The sequence below is a fragment of the Electrophorus electricus genome, chromosome 2 (assembly GCF_013358815.1).
Source record: "Electrophorus electricus isolate fEleEle1 chromosome 2, fEleEle1.pri, whole genome shotgun sequence".
Taxonomy (NCBI): Eukaryota; Metazoa; Chordata; class Actinopteri; order Gymnotiformes; family Gymnotidae; genus Electrophorus; species Electrophorus electricus.
Genome location: NC_049536.1, coordinates 15571969 through 15594309, shown reverse-complemented (window position 1 = coordinate 15594309; position 22341 = coordinate 15571969). Strand labels below are relative to the sequence as shown.

The window sequence follows — 22341 nt, the reverse complement described above, 5'->3', positions numbered from 1 at the left end:
AAATATGTGAGGGATAACTATATGAGTGGGAGGGAAATACTGTTGACTGTCAGTTGTTGGACAGAGTAAACCTTTAATGCCTTACGTAAAATGTCAATTTAATCATTAGCATCTCAATCGTACAGATCTACTATACATGAATGTTGTTAATGAAGTGCCATATCAGACATTAAGCTGTCTAAGTCTCTGTTTGCATAACTGTAGCACATAGAGACTAGGGTCTGTGTGCATGGCCCTGTGTGTAGGCCACCCATAAGACAAATGCCTCAGAAATCGTTCCACTAAGTGTATTTGTGCACAACTATGACTCATTAATGCACCAGATGGACACACATAGACGCACTTTCTGTGAATTTTCAGGACCTGGCTTTACACATGTTATTTGGGTATATTTTATTATATCTATATCTATCTATATATATATATATATATATATATATATATATATATATATATATATATATGTATGTAAATACATATATATATATATATATATATATATATATATATATATATATATATATATATGTATGTAAATACATATATGCAATAAAATGTATGTCTAGTCCTAAACCTAGTCCTAACACTAACCTTAACTTAGGTTAACCTTAAAAGTTAAGGTTAACTTTTAATAACTTTAAAAGAAAATTATCTGTCCTGAAAATTCACATAAACAAGTATACACACACACGCGCGCACGCACACACCATCCTTTGCATTTGCGTATGCAATTCCTTATTTTCCTGGAGCAGTTCCTGGCACAAATTCCTGGACAGCCAGTGGATTATATGACAAGGCCAATGTACAGCAGTACAAAGAGATTCTGTTGGTCCAAATGTGATCTGTATTTCATGTAGATATTGACATTCCCGTAAATAAATCAAACATGTATATATGAAAGAAAAACAGTTATACACCACACAGCAGATCACTAGTAGGTCAGATCATCAAGCAAACTCACTACAGCAGCATATAGCCACATCCTCACTGAACCCATGCTCACGCCAACTTCATATAATTCATGGGGAAAACACATCTCCCACAGTCCCCAAGCTTTAGATTTGAGTGCCTGTATACAGCCCACACATGCAGTGACAACAACATACAAAGTAGAAGGATCAACACAGACGAACACATCAAAGAAAGGCACTGCACTATTCGATTAGGTCTTCGTGCAGTGGCTCAAATGCTGAGGGCCGTCTCAAGGGGTCAAGCACGCAGGGTCACTGAAGACTTAAGAGAAGCCAGTGCAAGTTCCAGAATGGCAACATGTGTGTTAGGTGGGGGAAAAGCAACCATGGTCTAAAGACGCCATTATGTTATAATGCAAGACACTTCTGTTCTTTTGTCATCATATAACCATTGGAATGTTCTGTCATGTAAGAATGAAACTGGGCTCAGTTTGTGCATGAATGCTGAGGAAAAGCTCCAGTTGTTGAGGGATTGACAAGAGAACCGGGTTTGTTTTTTTTAATCAGGTTGTGGGCTGTTTCAGCATCACACTGTTCAGTTAATAAAGTTAAAATCTGATCTAAGGCAGAAAGACAGTTGCCCAACCTTAAAGAGGAAGCAGGCAGAGTCTTTGGAGAACAGCCGGTCGACTACACCGACCGACCAGCTCAAGGCTAGGCAACTGCAGGGGTTAAATTCATCAGGAAATGTACCAACAGCTCTCCATACAGCTCCTAAAATATTCATATTCATACTGACATCCATGCAGGGAATGAATCTCGGGACAGGTGTGAAGAATGCGGTAGTTGGTGGGTGGATGAGGCTAGCATACAGAGCGACAGCAAATCCACACTGAAGCACGGACGGGGGAAATGGTTCAGCTGGGGCGTCATTCCCTCCCCTCTCCTGTCACTCTCCGCTTTTGTGATCTTACCATTCGGGTTTTCTCCTTTACCTTCATGTCTGTCACAAGAGCAGCTCTGATATTTATTACATCTCGCTCAAGCTGCCCTGTGCTGTTACAATTCTGCTATCCTGTCTGGTTCAAAATGTACTTGAATTTTAAGGAGACTTATTTTTCCTTCTTTCCCTTCCCCCATTTATTTTCTATTCTCTTGCATGTACTTGATAATAAAAGATTCTCTAGTTTTCCCATAGTCACTGTTCCGTCTTTTTCGCCCTTTCTTTCTTGTGCACCCGGCATCTTGGAGAAGCCCTGCCTTCCTCACAAAGGTATATTCCTGCTAAACACCTCCCCTTCTGACTGGTGGGAGAACTTGGCAGGGCACCATTTAGGGGGGCAGGGAGTGTAATCAACACTTGAGCTCTGCCTCTGAGTGCTCTGCATCCATGTCTGAGTCGAAGAGGGAGTGTCCGGTGCGGTCGCTGTCCAGAGAATGTGAGGTGGCCGAGCGCGAGAGTGAGTTGGCCTCATCATGGAAACTGTCACTGTGCGTGTAAAGGCCCAGGTCAGGCAACTGTGACGGAGAGTCTGCCTCCTCACTGGAGCCATCGTAGTAGAAGTCATCAACATCCACAAACCACTCAGGCCAAAATTTCCTCCGGATACGCTCACAGTACATGGCTAGGTTGATGAACTCACCTGCGTAAATTGTCAAATTAACCAATTGTAGATAACCACAAGAAATATAGAACATTTAAGTTCAAATTGGTCAGTTTTGGTCATTTTCACCTTATATTGCTCATCTGGTATTTACAGGTTATATTTCAAAGTACAATGTACAAAACTATTCTGGAGTAGCACACAGAAAAGTGTTATACTGTATCAGTAAAGTAGCCTACTCCTATATACTGCCATTTGGTCATTTGTACAAAGTATTGTATGGCAAGTGGAGGAAGACTGGGAGGTCAACAGCCTCACCTTTGATGAGCTGCTCCGGTCGGGTGCCAGGTAACGTCCACATGGCCTGGGCAAGATGGCCAAACACTGCAGCATCTACCGTGGACACCGTAGGGCCCATGATGTATTTTTTATCTCCTATAAGAATGTAACGTAACAATGACATTTTCAAAAAGATGCATGGGCATCTTGCTTTTCTTTTTTTTTTTTTTTTTCTTTTTTTTACACACATGATGCTCATAGGGAATTTCTTTTACCTACACTGTTACAGAATAACAAGAGTAGTACCTTGTTTTCACCAAAAGGTGTCGGCACTGATTTACTGCAGTATTAGCACTGTGGTATTACTTTTTTTTTGGGGGGGGGGTTTGTTTGTTTTGAAAGACCAGATCAGGTTATGTGAATTACACTGAATAATGGAAATATATCTTTATAAATTAATTATTTAATTAATTGTTTCTCGTTGCCACTGGTCAATTAAGTAAATACAATTCCAAAATGATTTTAGATATTCCTAGATTCAATGTTTTTAGTTGTCATCAACACTTTATTAACCTCTCATATACACTCATATGTCACACAACACACACACACACACACACACACACACACAAATATTAACCACACGTGTGCACTACACTCCCTCCTCCACGATCATGCACGCTCACCGAGCAAAGTGGCGAGGGTGCGCATATCCTTCTCCATAAGCATGTAGACCTGGTCTCTGGAGAAGCGTCCGATGCCATGGCCATACATCTCCCTCTTCACGATTCCTCTGGTCATGTGACTCAGGATCCACCTGAGCAGCTCACTCAGTGGTCCGCTCACAGCCAGCATCCTCTTGGTCTCTTCCAGGTTATCCACCCACTGGCAATAGGCTATCGTCCTACACACACACACACACACACACACACACACACACACACACACACACACACACAGAGTGCACTCACTTGTAAAATCTGGGTATCCGACAGACGAAGCAAACATATAGCACACAGTGTAACATAATACACACAAAATGGGTACCTTTTATCCAGAATGTACACACACACACTCACTATACAACATACTATATTCCCTTGGTCATTTTCAGCCTTCACTAGTAATATACTGAAAATATTCACTGTCTGTAAGACTCAACTTTAGAGTAAGGTCACGACAATGTAACTGTATCGCCTACGTTAACATTTACAGCATTTAGTAGCCACTCTTGTCCACAGAGACTTGCAATAGGGCTTAGCTATCTCCATTGACAATCCTTATGTCAGTGTGCTAGGCCTGTGTCTAAGGATACCATTAAGTTAGAACCCTATCAGAGGGGAACACACACAAAGGAAGTCATTTTTAGGTAGAGAAGTAAGTGAAGAACAGTGATTATTCTACTGCATTGAAGTGACTAAGAAATGACTCATTCAAATCGGTGGGCGTTTAGTTTATGTTCGAAGACAGCACAAGTCTCTGATGTGTAAACAGGTAGTGGGGGTTCATTCCACTATCTGAGTGTCAGTGCAGTAAAGAGTCTTGAGGCATGTCTTTCCTCTCTTAACGGGCAGTGGTTGAGTCCCGCTGAAGTACTAGAAGAAAGGAGGGTGTGAGATATGGTACGGGGGGAGACAAGCGCTTGAATGCAGGAAGGAGTAGGACCAGTTTTGGCTTTGTAGGAAACTGTGAGGCTTTTAAAGGAGGAGGCAATGCAGCAATGGTGTGATGTGTGTGAACTTGGAAAGGTTGAATAAGAGAAGTGTATCCCACTTTCTGGATCAGCTGTAATGGTAACGCCTAAAACCCAAAGCGCAGTAAACATCAGGAAAAAATGCAGAGCAGGCAGGAGATACAAACATCTACCAGTCCTTCAGGACTTCTATTGGTCCTTCAGAAAAACTGGATATCAGCTACACAGGCCCCAGCACTGGAGTCCCTTATTCATTTACAGACCTGCTATACTGCCCCTCTACTGTAGTCTAGTGTTGACCAGGCATGAGGAAGAAAACGAATAAGCAAGATTGAACAAATTTGAAGAATTAACAACATGCAATCCAGAAGACCTGGGGTTAGTTTGCCAAATCAAATGAAATTAGCTCTAGAAGACAGAGCTGAAGTAAATCATTATTAAAGTAGGAGTCTGCCTACCATCCTGTGTCCTTGAAAACTGCAGGCTTTGTGGAAGCTTTACAAACACACACACACCCACACAAAAATGTGTGTGCCCAAACACGCACGCATGTCTGATTCAGCTAATCCATGTAAAGTCTCCGGTGGAGTTTTATTAATGAAAAAAGCCTGACATAATATCCAGCAGCATGGCAAGTGGTCAGCTACTGCTGTGGTCTCTTCCATGGACACATCTGTTCTCCACGGAAACGGACCAAATGACCCCTTCATCCTACCTCTCGTGCAGTCCTAGGGTGACTGCGCATGTACACCTCATTACTTCATGTTTTGGGTTTTTCAGCTTAGTTTTTTTAGATGTATCAGAATTATTGCAATTATGTAATTATTATTATGTAATTATTTTATAATGTATCATAATTGCTGTAAACATTTGTAAAGATTCACTGTAACTGTAAAATTAACTCAACTTTCTTTCTTCAACAGTATAACAAACTCAGCATAGGGGGTTCTAAACGTGTACATGAAGATCTGATTGATCTAGCTACATAAGCCTGTCATACTTCATATTATATCTGCTCTGTGTACTCTTTAGGACATGTCATCAAGTGGAACCGATCATCATAACATGAGGCCTCACCAGTAAAAATGCTCCTCCACCATTTTGGTGATGGCCCGAGACACAGCCCTCTCCTGGGCGGTCAGGCCACTATTCAGGTTCACACCCAACCTCTCCTCCAAGAAGTCAATGATGAACTCTGAGCCGTACGCCTGCTCCTGGTTATACTCAATCCATGGCATCTTCCCCTGAGGAGACAGCTTCCCGTCGAAGTAGTTCTGAACGGAGGACGCAATCAGGAGAAGACAGTGAAAAGAGAAAAATGGACAGCTATGTGTGAGATTACAAGCAGATGGCAATGAAGACACTACACCTCATACAGAGGACATTCCATATAAGTGATTTTCCAACTTGCAGAGTCATGTGACCATATTATACCTATGTGTAGATGACTCCACTCTCCCCCATTCAAATGCAGAACTGAATTTAAATTAATTTCACTTGATTACAAAGCTTTAAATGCAAGTAGCCTCAAGTGCATTTCAGAATTCCTCACTGTCTACAAACTGAATGAAGCTCTCAGGTCATCAGCCACTGGTATTTTACTCATTTTCTGATCTAAAACAGGTGAAAGTGGTCATTATGGTGCTGTTTGTGCAACCCAATGCCCGATAACCTAAGCTCTCTCACAGCTGGGTCTTGTTTTGAAAACAAGCTTAAGGCCTCACACCTTTTTACTCACACCTTTGTTTTGCTAATTTCACGGCTGCAACGTGGATTAAACAAAATTCTTTTCTGTTTTTAATTCATTTATTTTTGTTTTAACTGTATTATTACATAATCTGTCACTCTCTGACACATTTTTTACAGTTTCACTTACTGCCCAGCTTTCTCAATTGTAAACACTTTTATGATCACTTCGAGTGTTTGACTTTTTTTCTTTCACTGAACTAACTTATCTATAGCGTTTATTGTGTGATACCTTTTTTAATTTGTTGCTTTATGTCTGAATACTTTGTGCCAAATTATATACATGAAAAAATGCTATATAAATAAAGATTATTATTGTTGTTGTGTCTTGCTCATTTCCTGTCTACACCCCAAATGCCCTCTCTGGCTGAGTGCGTGTCTCCAAAGCGAGCAAGCACCTGGTATGGCAGGTCTGCCATGCGCAGGTAGGTCTCCATCTTCAAGCAAAAGGGGGACAGGCTGGGAACTCCATTCTTGGGCCGGGAGAACTGGTGGAGGATGATGGCATCTTTAGAATCCATTTCTTGTTCTTTTCTGCAAACACGATGGACACGACAGTAAGAACAGGTGCAGTCCAAACATGAGGGGTCAAAGGTGAGCGGCACAAACAAGAGCAACACTTCTGAAAACCCCTTACACCAAATGAATATGGCCAGCAGCAACAACGACACATAAGATGAAAAAGCAATAACAATACATGCTCGCTGCCCATTGGATGTTATTTGGATGGCAGCCCAATATCAACACAACATTATGGTAACGGCACTGCAGTAGTGTTGTGATGGCGCGAGATTGTCAGGCACAGCAGTGTTGAAGAAGAATTCTATGTGTCACTGCTACTGCTGGGATGAGACTGGTCTGCCAACCAGTGATAAGGAGTGATTAAGACTGATGGGTTGAAAATTAAATTGTGCCTGGCAAAAGATTCAAAAGCTGTTTTTAATAAAGTGGATGGGCAATGCCCAGTGGCTGGTAGTTACTGCCTTATTGCTGATCAAGAAGCAGCACCCTGCATCTATAGTATCATGCTTGAAAAGGAAAAACTGGTCTTAGTTCAGTACTTCCACTAAAATAAGTTTTATGCCATATGAAACTCCCACACAATCCATCCTATTTAACACAAAATGGCAATAGATCTATTGCATCTAAGTGTAAATCATATGGCTACAAGTTACAAAACAGAATCTCCCTCTTTAATTTGCCAAACAGCTAAACACGTTATGTTGTGATTTAAAACAGCCCCCAAAATGGGGGTCTCTGTGGATATCTTGCGCTGTCCAGTTTTAAGAGGTGCTGAAACATGCCCTTGAAATATTGCCCACTAAGGTTACAAAAGCAGTACCCTTTGTCACCACAGTACTATGAATGTCTAATATTCTGAATCAAAAGAAACTGTTCACTGTGCAATCGTCAACAAATTGGCGCATGGCAGCACCGTCTTCTACTGTTTTCATGTAAGCGGGATGTTCTCTTTTATGGCAAAAGGGCCGAGGTACTCTAAAGCTGTCTAACCCAAGATGTTTTTGAGAGGAGTAGGAAATCTTGAATGGTTTAGATCGACTAGGACTCTGTGCGACTCTATTATTACTCCACATTTTAAAAACATCATCAAAAAGGTCAGGAAAGGTCATTCTAACACAACAACAGCAATTTCCATGTGCAATCACAGGAGACAGCTTCCTCTGGGACAAAACACGGCAATGCCACTGGAACTGTTGTCCTTGAGAGAACATGGAGTAGGCTATGCTGTTTTGCAGGGCGCAACTCTGTGTTGCCTATTTCAGCTCTGCGCATTTTTCGCCCTGTATCCTCACGAATCTCTATGAGCACGGTCAGTCGCTTTTACCATCCCTTTACGCTATCGTGAGTCATTATTTCAGCACACAGCATCTTGTGTTATCTCATGTTTCTCTTACTAACGAGATCTTGAGATCTCTGTAAGCGTCTCTGCTCGTGTCTCTCACACAGCCCATCCCTGTCCCTTGTCCTATGATAGGCCTACATATAGCCTACGTAGAGAAATGCAACATAAACAGCCCTCTGGGAACAACAGGGACCGCCCACGCAGACTGCCAACAAATCCAAACATATACAAAGCGCTATTTTAGTACACCCACGGTAAAGCTAAATTTCCAACTACGGCCATGCATCAACAACATCTATAAAACAAAGAGTAGCTACCTGATGACGAGCAACTCGTGGAGTAAATAGGCAGCGGCGGCGAGCAGAGCGCCCCCAGTAATGTAGAGCGATTTCCGCCACCATGAGTCCGACCCCAGCGCTGACATGATCCCACCGAAGTCCTGCAGTGGGTAGGCAATGATGTACCCATAAAGCGAGAGCTGCTCATCCGAGCTACACAAGCCGAAGGAGAGGCTCTTGTTGCGGCCAAAATCAACTACACACGATCGGGTCCAAGCGACCCCGATGCGCCAGTACATTCTCTCTCTCTTCTTTCAGCCCTTTGGCCCTGCCTGGTTTCGTCAGTGGGGGCTTCATCAGAGCTGCCCGGCGGTGGTAGTTTGTTTCTTGCGGAATGGAGGTGAAGGGGGCATCTCTCCTGGTGGTCGTCTCCGCGGTGGGGTCGGCACCCGTCCGCAGCCGCCCGCCGCCGCTGTGCACTAGCCTGCTGCAAGTGCAACGAAACTGCGTGACGTCATCAAAAAGCCCGTACTACGCGGTGCTGCGCGTCATATATCAGTGTCAGGCTGAGTTTGCATTTATTAGAAAACACCGATGTGATTAACAAATGATCTTTTCAGGCCTAACATTTAGAAATGCGTCTTTCATTAGGCTACATGAGGTACTTTTTGGAATGCAGCCTTTAGGTCCATACATTTTGTGAACTATGCAAAATAACTTTTAAAAAACGGAGATTGAGAGACTTGTCCTGTTTGTTAGTAACTTGTCATTACTTTGCTTGGATGTTAGTCTAGGTCAAATGTATTTGGTACTCTTGACCACGTGCGACAGAGCTGTGTGTCGCAAGGAACAAAAACTGGCTAATAATCTCCTTCACATGGAGATGATAAAATGATTTACGTTGTGTACTATAAGGGATTTCTGGGTCCTATAAAAAAATTTTAAATTGTACCGAACAACAAAGGTGCTCACGATCCCTCGGATGACGTAACGCGACCGCTCTTTTAAAATGGGTTGAGAGTACTCATTAATAATCCAGCCAGTCATTAACATTTCATGGTAATTTTTCGAGGTAATGTTAACGGAACTCGAGATGACTACTCGAAAGTAAAAGGATTTCCTTCCATCTCCTCCTCGTTTTCAAGACGACATGCTTGTTCAAACCAGCAGCTTTATTGAATAAGGCATTCAATCTGTGACACTCAAAAAAATCAAGACAAAATTCAAATACCTTCTACTCCACTTGGACTCCTTAAAAATATTTACAGGAAAGTATTACACCCAAACAAACAAAACAAAAAGAAAAAGCCATATCACGGGAGAACTATATTGAGCTGGCACACATCCAAAAAGGATACCAAAACAGCACTAATACAAATTAATTTTTGTGCCAAAGAATAGTATTTTGCTGTTGTACAATCAAAGGCCCCTGTGAGAAACGTAATGATCAATCAGAGAAAACATCTCTTGATCCTTTCAACAGAAAAAACAATAATGTTCAAAACCTAATTACACATACTGGCTATGGGAAAAACACAGCCATTAGGCTGCTGGATGTTTGAAATACACAAACATCACATACTACACCTAACAGCAGTAAAATAAATCTACATAATATTTTCAACAAGACATAAAATTAAAATAAGTGTTTGGTTATAGGCAAATACGAAGTAAATTAATCTGAAGATTACTTTTTAAATATACATTATAAAAGCATATTTACAAGTGCAGGTTTTTTTTTTGGGGGGGGGGGGACAAGAACTTCTAAAGAAAAAAATATAACCTGTTCTTTCTCATTCACAGTGCCTATGCCAAACTGCAACAAAAGACAGGAAAAATATCCAATCAGGATTAGAGTACACAGTACAAGGGTCCAATGAGATCACTTTCACGTAGCCCTGTGACCAGTTATTTCACAGACAGCCTTCTGTGGAGTAAACTGCTTTTTCCCTGAGGAATACAACCTGTGATATGGTCAACAAGAGGCGCGCAGACAGACACACACACACACACACACACACACACAACCTTGCACATATACACATGCGCGCACACAGAATGCGGAAACAATGGTCAAGTTTTCTTGTTCCCATAGAGCACTTGCTTCATGGGATTCTTCAAGGAAGTCAGGATCAGGATAAAGAACAACATAGCTGAGCACACTTCACAGGCAGGTGTGTGTGTGTGTGTGAGTGCGTGTGTATGTGGCCGTAATGATAAGCCAACAGTATGACACAGTACAGCCATATTGAAGCAACACCTCAGAGTCCTAGCAGTATTCCATCACTGGTTAGCTGAGGCCAACATTGTGGCTCCATTCAGTAAGCAAACATTAGCTTAACACAGACTCTGATTGGTGGAGGAAACAGTGACATCACAACTGCTCTTGCTGCTGGAGATCATAAGGGCAGACCTCGAATGGATGTAGAGACAGCCTACAAATTGAGTTTGCATCATCCTCCATCATCAAAACAAATGGGGTTCTTGACATGAACAGAAGTCAGATGTCCATGGTGCGCTGCTGTGTTTGGTCTGGACTCCCCTTGGCTGCCTCTGCAGAGGTGAGCTTTAAGACTGACTGTATGAGCTGTTCTGATTCCCGTTGGAGCTCTGATCGTTCTCACTGCGAAACAAGAAAATGGGGGAAAGAGGACACAAAATGAAAAAAAAATAAAATAAATTTGCCAATGACACGTCTAAATAAACCAAAGTCTTATTAAGAAGGAGGTAGCTCTAGTTTTATCTTCATCTCCATCATTTCCTGACATTGAGGCAATCCATCAATGTCTGCATCTATTGTAATATTAACCCAGTGCAGCCGCGATTATCTATTGGTCAGGTCTGGTCCGTCATACCTGTTGGGTGGTGGCTTGGGTTTGGGAACTTTGTTTAATATGGCAGGCATTTCCTTCCTGTCATCAAAGTTTTTCCACTGATCATAAAGCTTCAGGATTACTCTGATAATCTCCAAGATCTAACCAAAGGACAGCACAAGAAGGAAACAAAATAAGAGATAATTACTCAAACATTACTTGCTAAAATGGTTAAGGGGAACAATATAGTTATTTCCAATGCAGTCCTCAGAGACAACAGTTTGGTTTTGAAAACTACAACTTGGTCAATGCAACTTGGCATCTTAATTTTATAAACCCAGGAAATGAAGGGAACATTTCCTACAGAGCACCATTTAAGGGCAATAACAGTTAGCAACACCAGAAAAAAAGTTCTACAAGCTTAGCAACATAAGCACTCAGGCTACAGGATGTGAGAAACTGCCATGCAAGCCTTCCACTGGGAGAACTGCACTAATACACCGTAAGTATCAGATTCTACCTTATCCATGTCCACAGAGAGCTCAGCGAACCACTGCCGGGCGTCCTTCTGCTGCACCACACACGCTACATGCAAACATGCTAGCAACGGAAGAGGGGCAGGGACACAGAGGTTAGAATCACCGGCACTACAAGACCAAACCAGTAACACGCATAACTAACAAGTTTAAAAAGACAGCATGGTGTCACAGCTTGGCATTTATCAAAGGAACAACGTCACACTTGCTGTTTATTTCAAAAGTACAACACTTTCTGTTAATTGTCTCGATGCAAGCTATTAAGGCAAGGAGATAAAAAGGAAGAGTGATCATATGGTAGCTGTATATGATAATACCCAAGATAAGATTAAGATAATCTAAATGTTAAATAATTAGAAATGATCATGTGACCTAAGACATTGGCTTTTCCTCACAATGCGATTAGATGTCACATAGTCATTATCAAATGATGCGAGTAAAAGTATGAAGCCACAGCAGTAATCCCTGTTGTTTTGAATACTTGTAGAAAATGGAGTTGTTCAGGTTCAATACGATTTTCAATAATGAGACTCAATTTTTAATATGTTTGTTAACCCAGTCCCAGCAAAGGGTCAACATTTTGCTCTCATTCAGCTTTCAGTACTCCTGTATCAGGCCATTAAGAACACTAAATACATAATATAAGTGTATTAGAAACCAGTGTATAAGTGCATTAGAAATCAGAAATGTGGACTGTGTGGTCGGCCCCAAGGACGGCTGAGAAACATCGATATATTGCATGGAATATTTTAGCTAAAAATTCTAATTTTATTTTAAAGCACAACTTTGTGAAGTAGCATGTCATTGTCTAAAACATCTAAAGTTTAACTGCATAACATACAAACACGTGCACACATCACTCACTACAGAGTTCTAAACTGCCTCTTGAAGCAATATCAGCACAAGAACTATGGGTTCAGAGCTTCATAAAAAAATAAAAATTAAAAAAAACTCTGGAAGATACCCTGGACCAGAAAGTATATCTGAAAGATATACTTTTTTGTTTGTTGTGGTGAAATTCTATCAATGGTATCAACATTGTCAATCTATTTTAATAAGACTGAAATGCATACAGCAAGTCATAATTGTTGTGGTCACCAATATCATGACAGAACATATTAAATCTATGCCATCCCTGACGATTTTATAACTAAAACCCAACACAGAACTTACCAAGAGCTATCATGAAGGGAGGATAGAGCAGACATAGGTCTGTCCTGTACGTATCATTCACTATTCTCCTGTACAGGCAGAGAGGAATGTTACCGCAGACATCAACAGACTGCTGCAACCAACAAAGCATACATTGTTTCATGGACACAAAAGGTCTATGGCCCAGGGCATGCATCGCTACTACTTTCAAACAAATACTCGATGAGCAATAGACAGCATACATTCAGGTGCCCATGCAAATACACTAGGGCGACATTATACAGACAGAACATTATTCTTTGATTACATTGCTAGATATTGCAGACATTCGTTACAGTTTCTGAAAACATATTTGGGAAAACAGGACGTTTTTGGTTAAAAATTGCCTGTGTTAGTTTGCACAATGTACAACATGCCAAAAGTCATTGAACACTCATCAGGAACATAAGATATTGTTCAAGAACTAGCTACCAGTAGTCATTAAAATCCATAGGATTTGAAGTGCCCCAGTCCTGCCATCATGCTAATGATTAATAAATGATGCATCTTACAACCCTTACACAGCCTGAAACATGCACGCACACACACAAATGTCTTACCATGCTAGGGGGAGGAGCATGTCCTCCTGACCCATATCCTGAACATACTGCAATAAAGGTCTGTAGGGGTGGTACACAATCAGACAGCAGTCCTGAAACAGCCACAGACCTCAGATCAGTGACATTAACAGCAGTTTCTGTGCATTTGAGGGGTGGGATGGGACGGGACACACTAACCATAAGCTCCAGTAGGTAGAACTCACACTCCAAGATCTGCAAAGGCAGAGAGAGACGGAAAGAAAACCCACTGAGTCAGCCCTGACATGACAATGAAAAACAGCCACAAACATCTCAATAACCCACTAACTAATGTGGTATGTGCGCCAACAACTGCCACTCGCCTCTACCGAGGCCCACGGGTAAAGCAGTGAGCACCCCGGCGGCCTGGGTGACACCTGTGTGAACGTGGAGCAGTGGATGTGCGACTACCCACAAATAACCCTGCTGACCATCAGAAAGCACTTAGAGCCATTGTGTGATATGAGAAGTGTCATAGCGCCTCAATGTCCCAAGGCAGCGAGACTTCTCCATGGCAACACAAGTTTTACGCAGGGGTGTCAGGAGCGCGTGCATAATTCCTTCACAAATGTCAGAAGAGTGACATATGGTACAAAACTAAAGAATGCTAGATCCTCCACACACACACACACACACACACACACACACACACACACACACACACACACACACACACACACACACACACAAACACAAACCCAACCCTTGAGTGCACACACCCATGCAAACACACAGGTGCAAGCTTGGCATTCCCTTCACACAAGCTAATCAGCAAGTCATTGTCAGAAGGGTGGCTGTCAATTTTGCATAATTTAACCAATACAGTACTTGTCAATGCTTTTAGGAAGGGTTGAATACATCTTGTGTCTATCATTAAAATCCCTATTACATGTATACATGTAGAAACAAAAAAAGTGTATATACAAGACTAATGTTACTTACATGATTCATTCTATATGGGAACTCCTTAGGAAAGGCATAGGAGAATCGTGTTTTCACTGTTGAGATAAACAGAAACTTGTCTCTGGTTTTTAAATAGAGTACACTTAAAATCTATTTTTAAAATGTACCATAATTTGCTGACAGTCTGTATAATAAACCAGTAGTCATGGTTCCATCAAAATTCCAGCTTTTGGTTAACAAAACCAAAACATCAAAAAAAAAAAGTTAAACAGAAGTTAACATCAAGGATCATTTGGCTCTGCCAGGCAGAGAGAGCATATTTCCAAAACTTGTTAAATTGTTATTTAAATCTTCAAGTTCGGAACATCATGTAGTTGTCCATTTTTGGAAAACAGAGGCTGACTAGCAACTGTTTGAGGGGCTTTTGGATGTTATGCCACAGTGTTCGTATTCCTTCACTTACACACAGAGGTTGCTGCAGAAATAAGGCGAGTGTTTGAAACAACTCCAAATTCCTGTCATAAAAAAAAGATTACAAGGGATTACATGTTGCACTAAATGTGTAATTAAATACCAAAAAAGTAAAGGAATGGAATCTGGGAATGATTTGCTTTTTACCTCCACTTTAGAAGCTAGAAACACACAAGTAGGAGCCATCAACACTGGGTCTATGCTCTTTAAAGAGTATCTGCAAACATAAGGGCAAACTGGTGACAAAAAAAACTTTCAACCTAAATTTAACGTAAAACAATGCATTTTGGAACTTTCCATAGTAACACCGGTAAGTGAGGATAAAGTTTTGGTTTCCCATGATTTTAAACTACGTAGCCACACTCACAGCTTTCCGATCTGCACAGACTGAGAAGTAAACTACAGGGCTTGTCCACCTGGACAAGGTTTGGCATGGAGTACGAATGGCTCTCTGAGCACTGAGCTTAGGGAAGCAGAACCGTTCAGGAATATGCCTTAATGATATTTTCACTAACTGGTTTTAGTTTCGTTTCAGGACACAGCATTAGTACAAGCAAAGATGGTTGTTAACAATCTTGGCTAAAAAATGGTTAGAACAGTAAAAGAGTGAGATAAAAATAATAGAGATGGAATTGTGGTCTGAAAGCTTCAGCACAGGAGGGTCTTGAAGCACAATTTGGAACCACCCGTTGTTCAGCCATTTTTAAATGATCTAATTAGCCTACTCACCTAGCATAAAACCTCTTGAAGTAGACAGTTGCCGTGGCAATGACCTGCTGTCTCAGTTTCAAGTGTTCCCCCAAGGCCTGGATTACTAAAACACAGCAGAAATTACTCTCTGACCTTATCTGTTTTTCCTGAGTTTCATTAAATTCTGGCAGGGGTACAACAGTATTCCTCAGAAAACATGAGATTTTAAGACAGTATAGTAGGATTATGGATGTCTTCTTTAGGCGCTTAATGCCAAACTATTCCCCATTTTATTTCCCTCTCTTATATTCACCCTCATAAATAAATGTTTCTTCTTACTATTCCACTGTCACAAACTGATTCAGATCACATCTTAAATAACACAAAAAATACATTAGACATTAATCTACATTCCTAATCACTGCTAAAAGATTTAGAACTAGCTAAATACATACATGTGCATACATGTATATACAGGGGAAATCTTAATACACAAAATGTAAAATGATCACATTGTCCTATACCATTCGCAAAAAATATCTGCAGTTTCCAGTACTCCTCCTCTGTGAGGAACTTCAGATCTTTCTGACGCTCTTTCAGCAGATCCTGCTTATCCAGGACCCACTGTAGGCTAATAACACAAAGACAAACAAAGTAATCAAACTGGGAATTTAAATCAGATAAGAGAGATTTACAGACTCCTGTTTACTCATTAAACTTGTCATAACTAATATAATTTAGGAGATTATGCAGTCTCACATTACAATATATTTGGAGTACTTGTAAGGCTAGGTGCTGGCTTCCAATCTACCCAAAATCCCAAACCAGTCAACTTCCTACTAAATTGTGGATTCATATCAGGAAAAGAAGGAAGGAAGTCAAGGCATTTACCTTATTTTTACTAACTAAATACTGCTATTCAAGGTGACAAGGCTTTCATATATGGCAAAGTGTATGGCAAAATATGGCTGGCCTAGAAGTCCACATATGAACATACTAAATTTGTGAGCATGACATGAAGACAAACTATATGTTGGCAACCTCAATGATTCTATATATCTTAATCAGTTAAGAACTGCGGACTAGGTGCAAGTACAAGAATTAAAATGACAAAGCAAATGTTTTATTAATCAGTTAACTGAGTGAGAAAGCAATGGGCTATTTACATTTATAATTCAAATAAATCAACAAGCGATACATGTTTAGTCCAAATGACGTTTGCTAGCTAATTTAGATAGCCACTGCTACATGTATTATATCCTCACAATAAGGATCTTTCTTTTTTATTGGTCACTACTGAAGACATTAACTTAAGGTCTGAATTATTCAAACTAGTAAACTTTAATGATGTGTTACTAAAGGTATTAGTATTTATCTTAATGTAGGTAGGTTAACTAGCTAGCTAGCTAACATCAGACACCTATAGACAGCTAGCTAGTTAACTGGCTGTCTACAAATTTTAACGGATATAAAGCTAGCGTTAGCCATCTAGCTAGCGGATTCTGCCAGTCTAGACGGATTCCTTAAAATTTAGTTAGATCGGATGCTTCTCAAATTATCCCCGATTATATTTATTTACGACTTCTTATTCAACAACATTACAGTGTCTGGCTAGATATCTAGAAATCAGATAATGAACTAACGTTAACATTAGCTAGGCTAGCTAGCTAGCTAGCTATGAAGCGCTCACAAATGTGAGCCAAATTCGCAATACAGCAGGTCCTGAAACAAAGAAATTGTTCATAACGAATGGAAGAACTTACTAATGTGAACTCTGCCAAAAGTTCCCTGCCATTGTGGCCAAGTTGAGGTAGAAAATATGATCTTGAATGGTTTTAAATTTCTAGAAAGTAATGGACGCTTGAGTTAAATGGTCACTTCAACTAGAGGGGCACCTAAAAAAACACTCCGATGATTCTTTGTCCGACCGAGAATTATGTCCGATGGAGCACAACAGAACTCCTGAAAGTGGTTCTGAAGGACTAATGAGACGTGTGTCTAAGAAAACGACATACTATGATAAATAAAGGCATATAACACAATTACAACACAGTTTTGCTACTGCTTTACCAGAAACAAATATGTAAGTACACTATAATAATAGGTTTTGCTCTATTAATATTAACAACGATTTTCGTTTTGTGTGATTAAATATTATGTTTAAAACATAAATCAATAAACTGTTTAAATCAATAAACTGATTTAAGATTATTCTTTCCTTCTGACAACCAGAATTTGAAAGGATAATAGGGAAAATTGAGTTCGATTAGTCTTTAACCTATTCCAGTTTTTACATAAATGTATGTTAACCATGAACCGATACTTACTTGATAGATCACTGCAAATCAGCGGTCTAAGCGAATGATCAGAAGTGTTACAAATGTAGGAATTTAGAAGTGTTACAAAGTTATATATTTAGGTTCCGCTGAATTTGCCACTCATTTCTGACAGTAACATGGGAGTGTCATAATCACCTACACCGTGACAGCAGATCTGGAATTTGCCAACGTTTCACGGACTAATTAAATTTAAGATTCCATATGTCCCTCTGCAGCTCTGTAGTAAAGACAACAGAGTTTCTCCATCCTGCGCTCCTAGACGCTATCCCAATAAGTCTTTGTTTTAAAAAATGCGTTGCATTTGCTAGGTTTCATGCCACTGTGAATCATTTAAATGTAGCATGATTGCTACAATACAGTAAGCGCTCTTCCTTTAATTAAGTTAGTGCACGCTTCTATTTTTACCGCGTAGGCCTAAAGGTTCTTCATGATGGTGCGTGAGATATTTTAAGAGGTTCAACTAAGTGTTAAAATGGTTCGAGATTCCTCGACGGGTGGGTAGGTCCAAGCAGCGGCTATAAAACACTTGAATGAGTGAGTATAAGACATTCTGTCCGTCTTGTCAAAGCAGGAGAGTTGAAAAATCCACCGGCCTCAGAATGAGTGCAAGCCCAGAACGAATGTCTTCTTACCGCCGTCACTTTGAGGACGCCCTGGCCTCCTCTTCCTCGTACCATATCAGGGTGTCCAGCCCCTCTCCAAGTCGTCGGGAGACTCGCCACCGCTCCGCAAGCTACTCCCGCATCGGGACAACGGGACGCAGGGCACTTTCGGGCACGCGCAGGTCATGCATGACTAGGTACCTATTAATTATTATTATTATTACATTTTCTCTTTCATGTAAAGGTTTACGTTTGTAGTATCACCGCTCAGACTTGATTCTGTGCTCTTGCAGCAGCGTGAGTATGGGCGCGCTCTGTGTCGGTATCGGACCGCTGGACCTGGAAGCTGCCGCCGCTGATAACCAGGCCTTCCTCAGCACGCGCACGAGTGAGAGGCAGGAGATGGTCACCCTCAACGACCGTCTGGCCATCTACATTGAGAAAGTAAGACGCATCTGTCTTTGCTCTCTTCCCTTGTCATTGGCTGTTGGGAAGCATGCAACTGTTCTCTCTGGATACGCAACATTAAACTGGCTTGGTTGTCTTGAAGGTGCGCTCTCTGGAGCAGCAGAATAAAATGCTCGAGACTGAGATCGATGCCCTGAAAGGCCGCTTTGTGAAGCCATCCGGTCTGCGCAGCATGTATGAAGAGCAGCTTCGAGAGCTCAGGAGGATTGCTGACCAGATGAAGGTCCAGAGGGTGAGGCAGCTACAGGGACGGCACACAACATTTATCTACCTTTACATAATAACACACTCGATAAGTGCTCATGCAAATACAGCAAAGTGTTCACGCTAATGCCCTAATATCTCGTCCTGAAGGATCTTGCTACTGCTGCTAAGGAGGCTATGGCAGGACAATTAGAGTTGGTGAAGGTTAAGTACGAGGAAGCCCTGGAAGCCAGAAAGAAAGCTGAGCGGGAGATCGAAGTTTTCAAGCCAGTGAGTGGTTATGTCAGATTCCAATGACACATTTTAACAACCTCATGGCTGGCCTAGAATTCTAATAGCATAAAGTGAGGCGAGGCATCCAACTGTGATTGAACATTTTATAAGCCTTCAGGTTTTGTGTGCACATAGGAAGATGAACTTATTTATGATTACCCAGAGATAAAATAAACAAAGGTGCCATTTATCGGTTAATATTTCCCTTTCCCAGGATGTTGATGCAGCCACGGCCGCACGAATTGCTCTAGAGAAGCAGCTGGAAAACCTGGAGGTGGAGATGGAATTCCTTCAGCGGATTCACAAACAGGTGGAGTCGTTCCCAGTACTACAGTAAACTACTCAAAATGAGTCTAATTTCAGCACTTCTGTTAATACTACTTCAGTGACTTACCCATATTAAAAAAAAAAAAAAACTTTTATTTGCACTTTGAAAATGAAACTGAGGATAATGTACAAGTTTAACACGGAAAATTTCAAGTTTGGTACTCTGTTCGGAGCTGCTTTTCTACTATATTGTTGCACTTTGTTTATATGTTATTCATTTATTCATTCATTCATTCATTCACTGACTCCAAATAATTAAAAGCTTGGTTACTTGGAAAAAAATGTTTTTTTTAAACAAGTTTGGTTCAAAATGTTGTTTGTGTTTGTGTGCATGTGCTATTTTTGTTTTTTCCTGATCAGGAAATTGAAGAGCTAATGGCCCAGATTTACGGAACCGTGGCTAAGGTGGATGTGTCATTCTCGCTGCCAGACCTGGCATCCGCCCTCAAACAGATCCAGTCCCAGTATGATAGCATCGCGGCACGTAACCTGCAGGTAGCCCTCACTGAAGCTCCAGCTCTAATGTTCCTCATGAGCCAGTGCTCTCACTGAAACAATTTTGTATCTCATCATTCTCAGTTCTGGACATAGGCAGATAAAAAAAAACAATTCTTGTGTGGCTTTGGTACCAAATTATCTATGGCTATGTTGCTGTCTGATTTTGCAATCACCAGGAAATGGATGCGTGGTATAAGACAAAATTCCAGGACCTGAACGTGGCATCGTCACGGCACGTGGAATCCCTCCGGGGTATCAGGGAGGAAATCACTGCCCTGAAGAAGGATGTGAGTGCACTTCCTTTACAGCTCTTCCTCTAGTCATTACCATTAACTGTGCAGGTCCATTCCCAATGTATGCACGTGTGCTCACAGATCCAGAATAAGCAGCGGGAGCTGGACGCTCTCAGAACCAGGAATGAAGCTCTGCAGGCTCAGATCCGTGATGCACAGGAAAAATACATGAAAGAGGAGGAGGAATTGCAGGTAAGTGTGCAGTAGATTTACTGAGAATCCACTATTGATGCCTACATTGCATTTTTACTAAAGCTGAAGGCTCATCTTGTATATACCTGTGGCAAGTATTTCTGAGCAGGCTCATAAGAGTAATAAGCTCATACCTGCTTCACACCTTCAACTGAACTTGTCAAAATGGATTAAGCTTCATAAGTGTTTATAAAGTTTCAGCTCAGTGCATGATTGTAGGCTCGCATTGAGGCACTGAAGGTGGAGATGAAGATGGTGAAAGAGAAGATAACTCTGCTGCTGAAAGAGTACCAGGACCTACTGAATGTGAAAATGGCTCTCGAGATTGAGATCACCACATATAGGTAGTATAACTGAACCTGAAAAGCATAGCTGAACTGCATCTTCATTTTAAAAGGCATGACCAGATTCTGTGAAGGATCTAATCCTTTACATAAATGTTTCCATGCAATTTCTCGTTCATAAAAAAAATAAACTAATAATTTATATATATATATATATATATATATATATATATATAAAAAAAAAATCACTGTAATTTCCAAAGAAACATCCATGTGACCTAAGTAGTGACAGCTGACATCACCCATGACTTTAGTGTTGCTAGCACATAACTTTGCCTACTCTGCCAAGTGAACTAAAGTATGTAGGCTCCATTTTTGTCCTTTAGGAAGCTGATTGAAGGCGAGGATAACCGGCTTACAGCCATGGTGGGTAGCCTGTCTCTGATGAATGTCGGCGCAGGGCTGGTCAGCGCCTCGGGGCTGGGCCTCAGTCAGGGAGCCGGTGGAACAGCTACGGCCTTGCTAAAAGCAGCAGCCTCTTCCTCCTCTGTCAAATCCCAGGGGACGCTGGGAGAGGTCACCCAGGAGCAGGCCGTGGAGGTAACGGAGAGGAAGACCATGCTCATCAGGTAAAAGTAGGCACTTCTGCCCAAGTATGTCAAATACTGTACTGTGGTATATATGTGTGTGTGTTGTAGCCTTTCTAATGCCATCTGTCTTTGGCTTTAGAACAGTTAGGGCAGATGAGGACATCATTCACAGAGACTCACAAGAACGCACCATCACCATCTCTGGAGCGGTCAGCGAGATGGACGAGTAAAGCGCTCTGAAACTGCCTGATCTCGAACACCTCCTTTCATCCCCCCCCTTTTCACTAGCCAACGTGAAACTGAAGCATGAAACTACAATATGATGGCTTGGTTCACACTGCTTATGACCATCTACTCTTATACGTCAAAGAATATTACCAAACAATGAGTCTCAAGGCTTTACATTTTAATCGCTACTAGAAACTATAACAGAGATCAAAAGCAGGAACGTTACTCCTCACCATCTACCTCGTCTCTTGTGGATGCTGTGCTAAAACTAAATTGCTAATAGACTGTGTTGAAGCCTTTAACCTCCCGTATGTCCCTTGGTTCTATTCAAATGTGGACAAAATAAACTACTTCAAAGCAGCATCACTGGTTGAGCTGACTATCAGAAACACCAAATTTATTGACTTTTTGCTGTGATCATCAAGACAGAGTTTGAATAGAAAGAAATGCTTAAGGCAAGTATATTTAAACCACTTGGCAATAGCC

The 22341-nt window shown here is 41.1% G+C and overlaps 3 protein-coding genes across 5 annotated transcripts; 1 reads left to right on the top strand and 2 right to left on the bottom strand.

Moving 5' to 3' along the window:
* Positions 1-973: 973 nt before the first annotated feature.
* On the bottom strand, positions 974-8855 carry faxca (failed axon connections homolog, metaxin like GST domain containing a). The gene is made up of 6 exons (XM_027011126.2): positions 8415-8855; positions 6632-6767; positions 5565-5761; positions 3481-3698; positions 2834-2950; positions 974-2554 (listed from the first exon to the last, which is right to left on the bottom strand). The coding sequence occupies exons 1-6, from the start codon at positions 8672-8674 to the stop codon at positions 2265-2267; spliced, it is 1218 nt and encodes a 405-aa protein (XP_026866927.1). The 5' UTR covers positions 8675-8855; the 3' UTR covers positions 974-2264.
* Positions 8856-9528: 673 nt separating this feature from the next.
* On the bottom strand, positions 9529-17469 carry ccnc (cyclin C). The gene is made up of 12 exons (XM_027011135.2): positions 17321-17469; positions 16082-16188; positions 15597-15681; positions 15015-15084; positions 14860-14911; positions 14436-14491; positions 13653-13688; positions 13476-13567; positions 12898-12965; positions 11709-11788; positions 11231-11349; positions 9529-10998 (listed from the first exon to the last, which is right to left on the bottom strand). The coding sequence occupies exons 1-12, from the start codon at positions 17350-17352 to the stop codon at positions 10944-10946; spliced, it is 852 nt and encodes a 283-aa protein (XP_026866936.1). The 5' UTR covers positions 17353-17469; the 3' UTR covers positions 9529-10943.
* Positions 17470-18321: 852 nt separating this feature from the next.
* On the top strand, positions 18322-22310 carry ngs (notochord granular surface). 3 transcript variants are annotated; one of them, XM_027011141.2, is made up of 11 exons: positions 18322-18695; positions 18795-18942; positions 19049-19198; positions 19321-19440; positions 19658-19753; positions 20131-20265; positions 20445-20555; positions 20643-20753; positions 20973-21097; positions 21424-21666; positions 21767-22310. In XM_027011141.2, exons 1-11 carry the CDS (start codon positions 18427-18429, stop codon positions 21855-21857), a joined length of 1599 nt encoding a protein of 532 aa, XP_026866942.2. In that variant the 5' UTR covers positions 18322-18426; the 3' UTR covers positions 21858-22310. The 3 variants fall into 3 exon arrangements, with proteins under 3 accessions (XP_026866942.2, XP_026866941.2, XP_026866943.2); XM_027011140.2 differs by having other exon boundaries at positions 18792-18942; XM_027011142.2 differs by having other exon boundaries at positions 18792-18942; positions 21772-21859.
* Positions 22311-22341: the final 31 nt, after the last annotated feature.

Bases quoted from the DNA above. Each gene is read 5' to 3' on its own strand.
- faxca (XM_027011126.2), bottom strand. From the start codon at position 8,674: ATGTACTGGCGCATCGGGGTCGCTTGGACCCGATCGTGTGTAGTTGAT. The intron at 5,762-6,631 runs GTGCTTGCTCGC...TCCTCCGTTCAG, and splicing joins TGGCAGACCTGCCATACCAG to AACTACTTCGACGGGAAGCT. The intron at 2,951-3,480 runs GTGAGCGTGCAT...ACATTCTTATAG, and splicing joins CACCCTCGCCACTTTGCTCG to GAGATAAAAAATACATCATG.
- ccnc (XM_027011135.2), bottom strand. From the start codon at position 17,352: ATGGCAGGGAACTTTTGGCAGAGTTCACATTA. The intron at 12,966-13,475 runs GTAAGACATTTG...CTGCCTGTACAG, and splicing joins ATGCTCCTCCCCCTAGCATG to GAGAATAGTGAATGATACGT. The intron at 11,789-12,897 runs GTAAGTTCTGTG...TTCCGTTGCTAG, and splicing joins TCCCTTCATGATAGCTCTTG to CATGTTTGCATGTAGCGTGT.
- ngs (XM_027011140.2), top strand. From the start codon at position 18,427: ATGAGTGAGTATAAGACATTCTGTCCGTCTTGTCAAAGCAGGAGAGTT. The intron at 18,943-19,048 runs GTAAGACGCATC...GTTGTCTTGAAG, and splicing joins TGGCCATCTACATTGAGAAA to GTGCGCTCTCTGGAGCAGCA. The intron at 20,754-20,972 runs GTAAGTGTGCAG...GCATGATTGTAG, and splicing joins AAGAGGAGGAGGAATTGCAG to GCTCGCATTGAGGCACTGAA.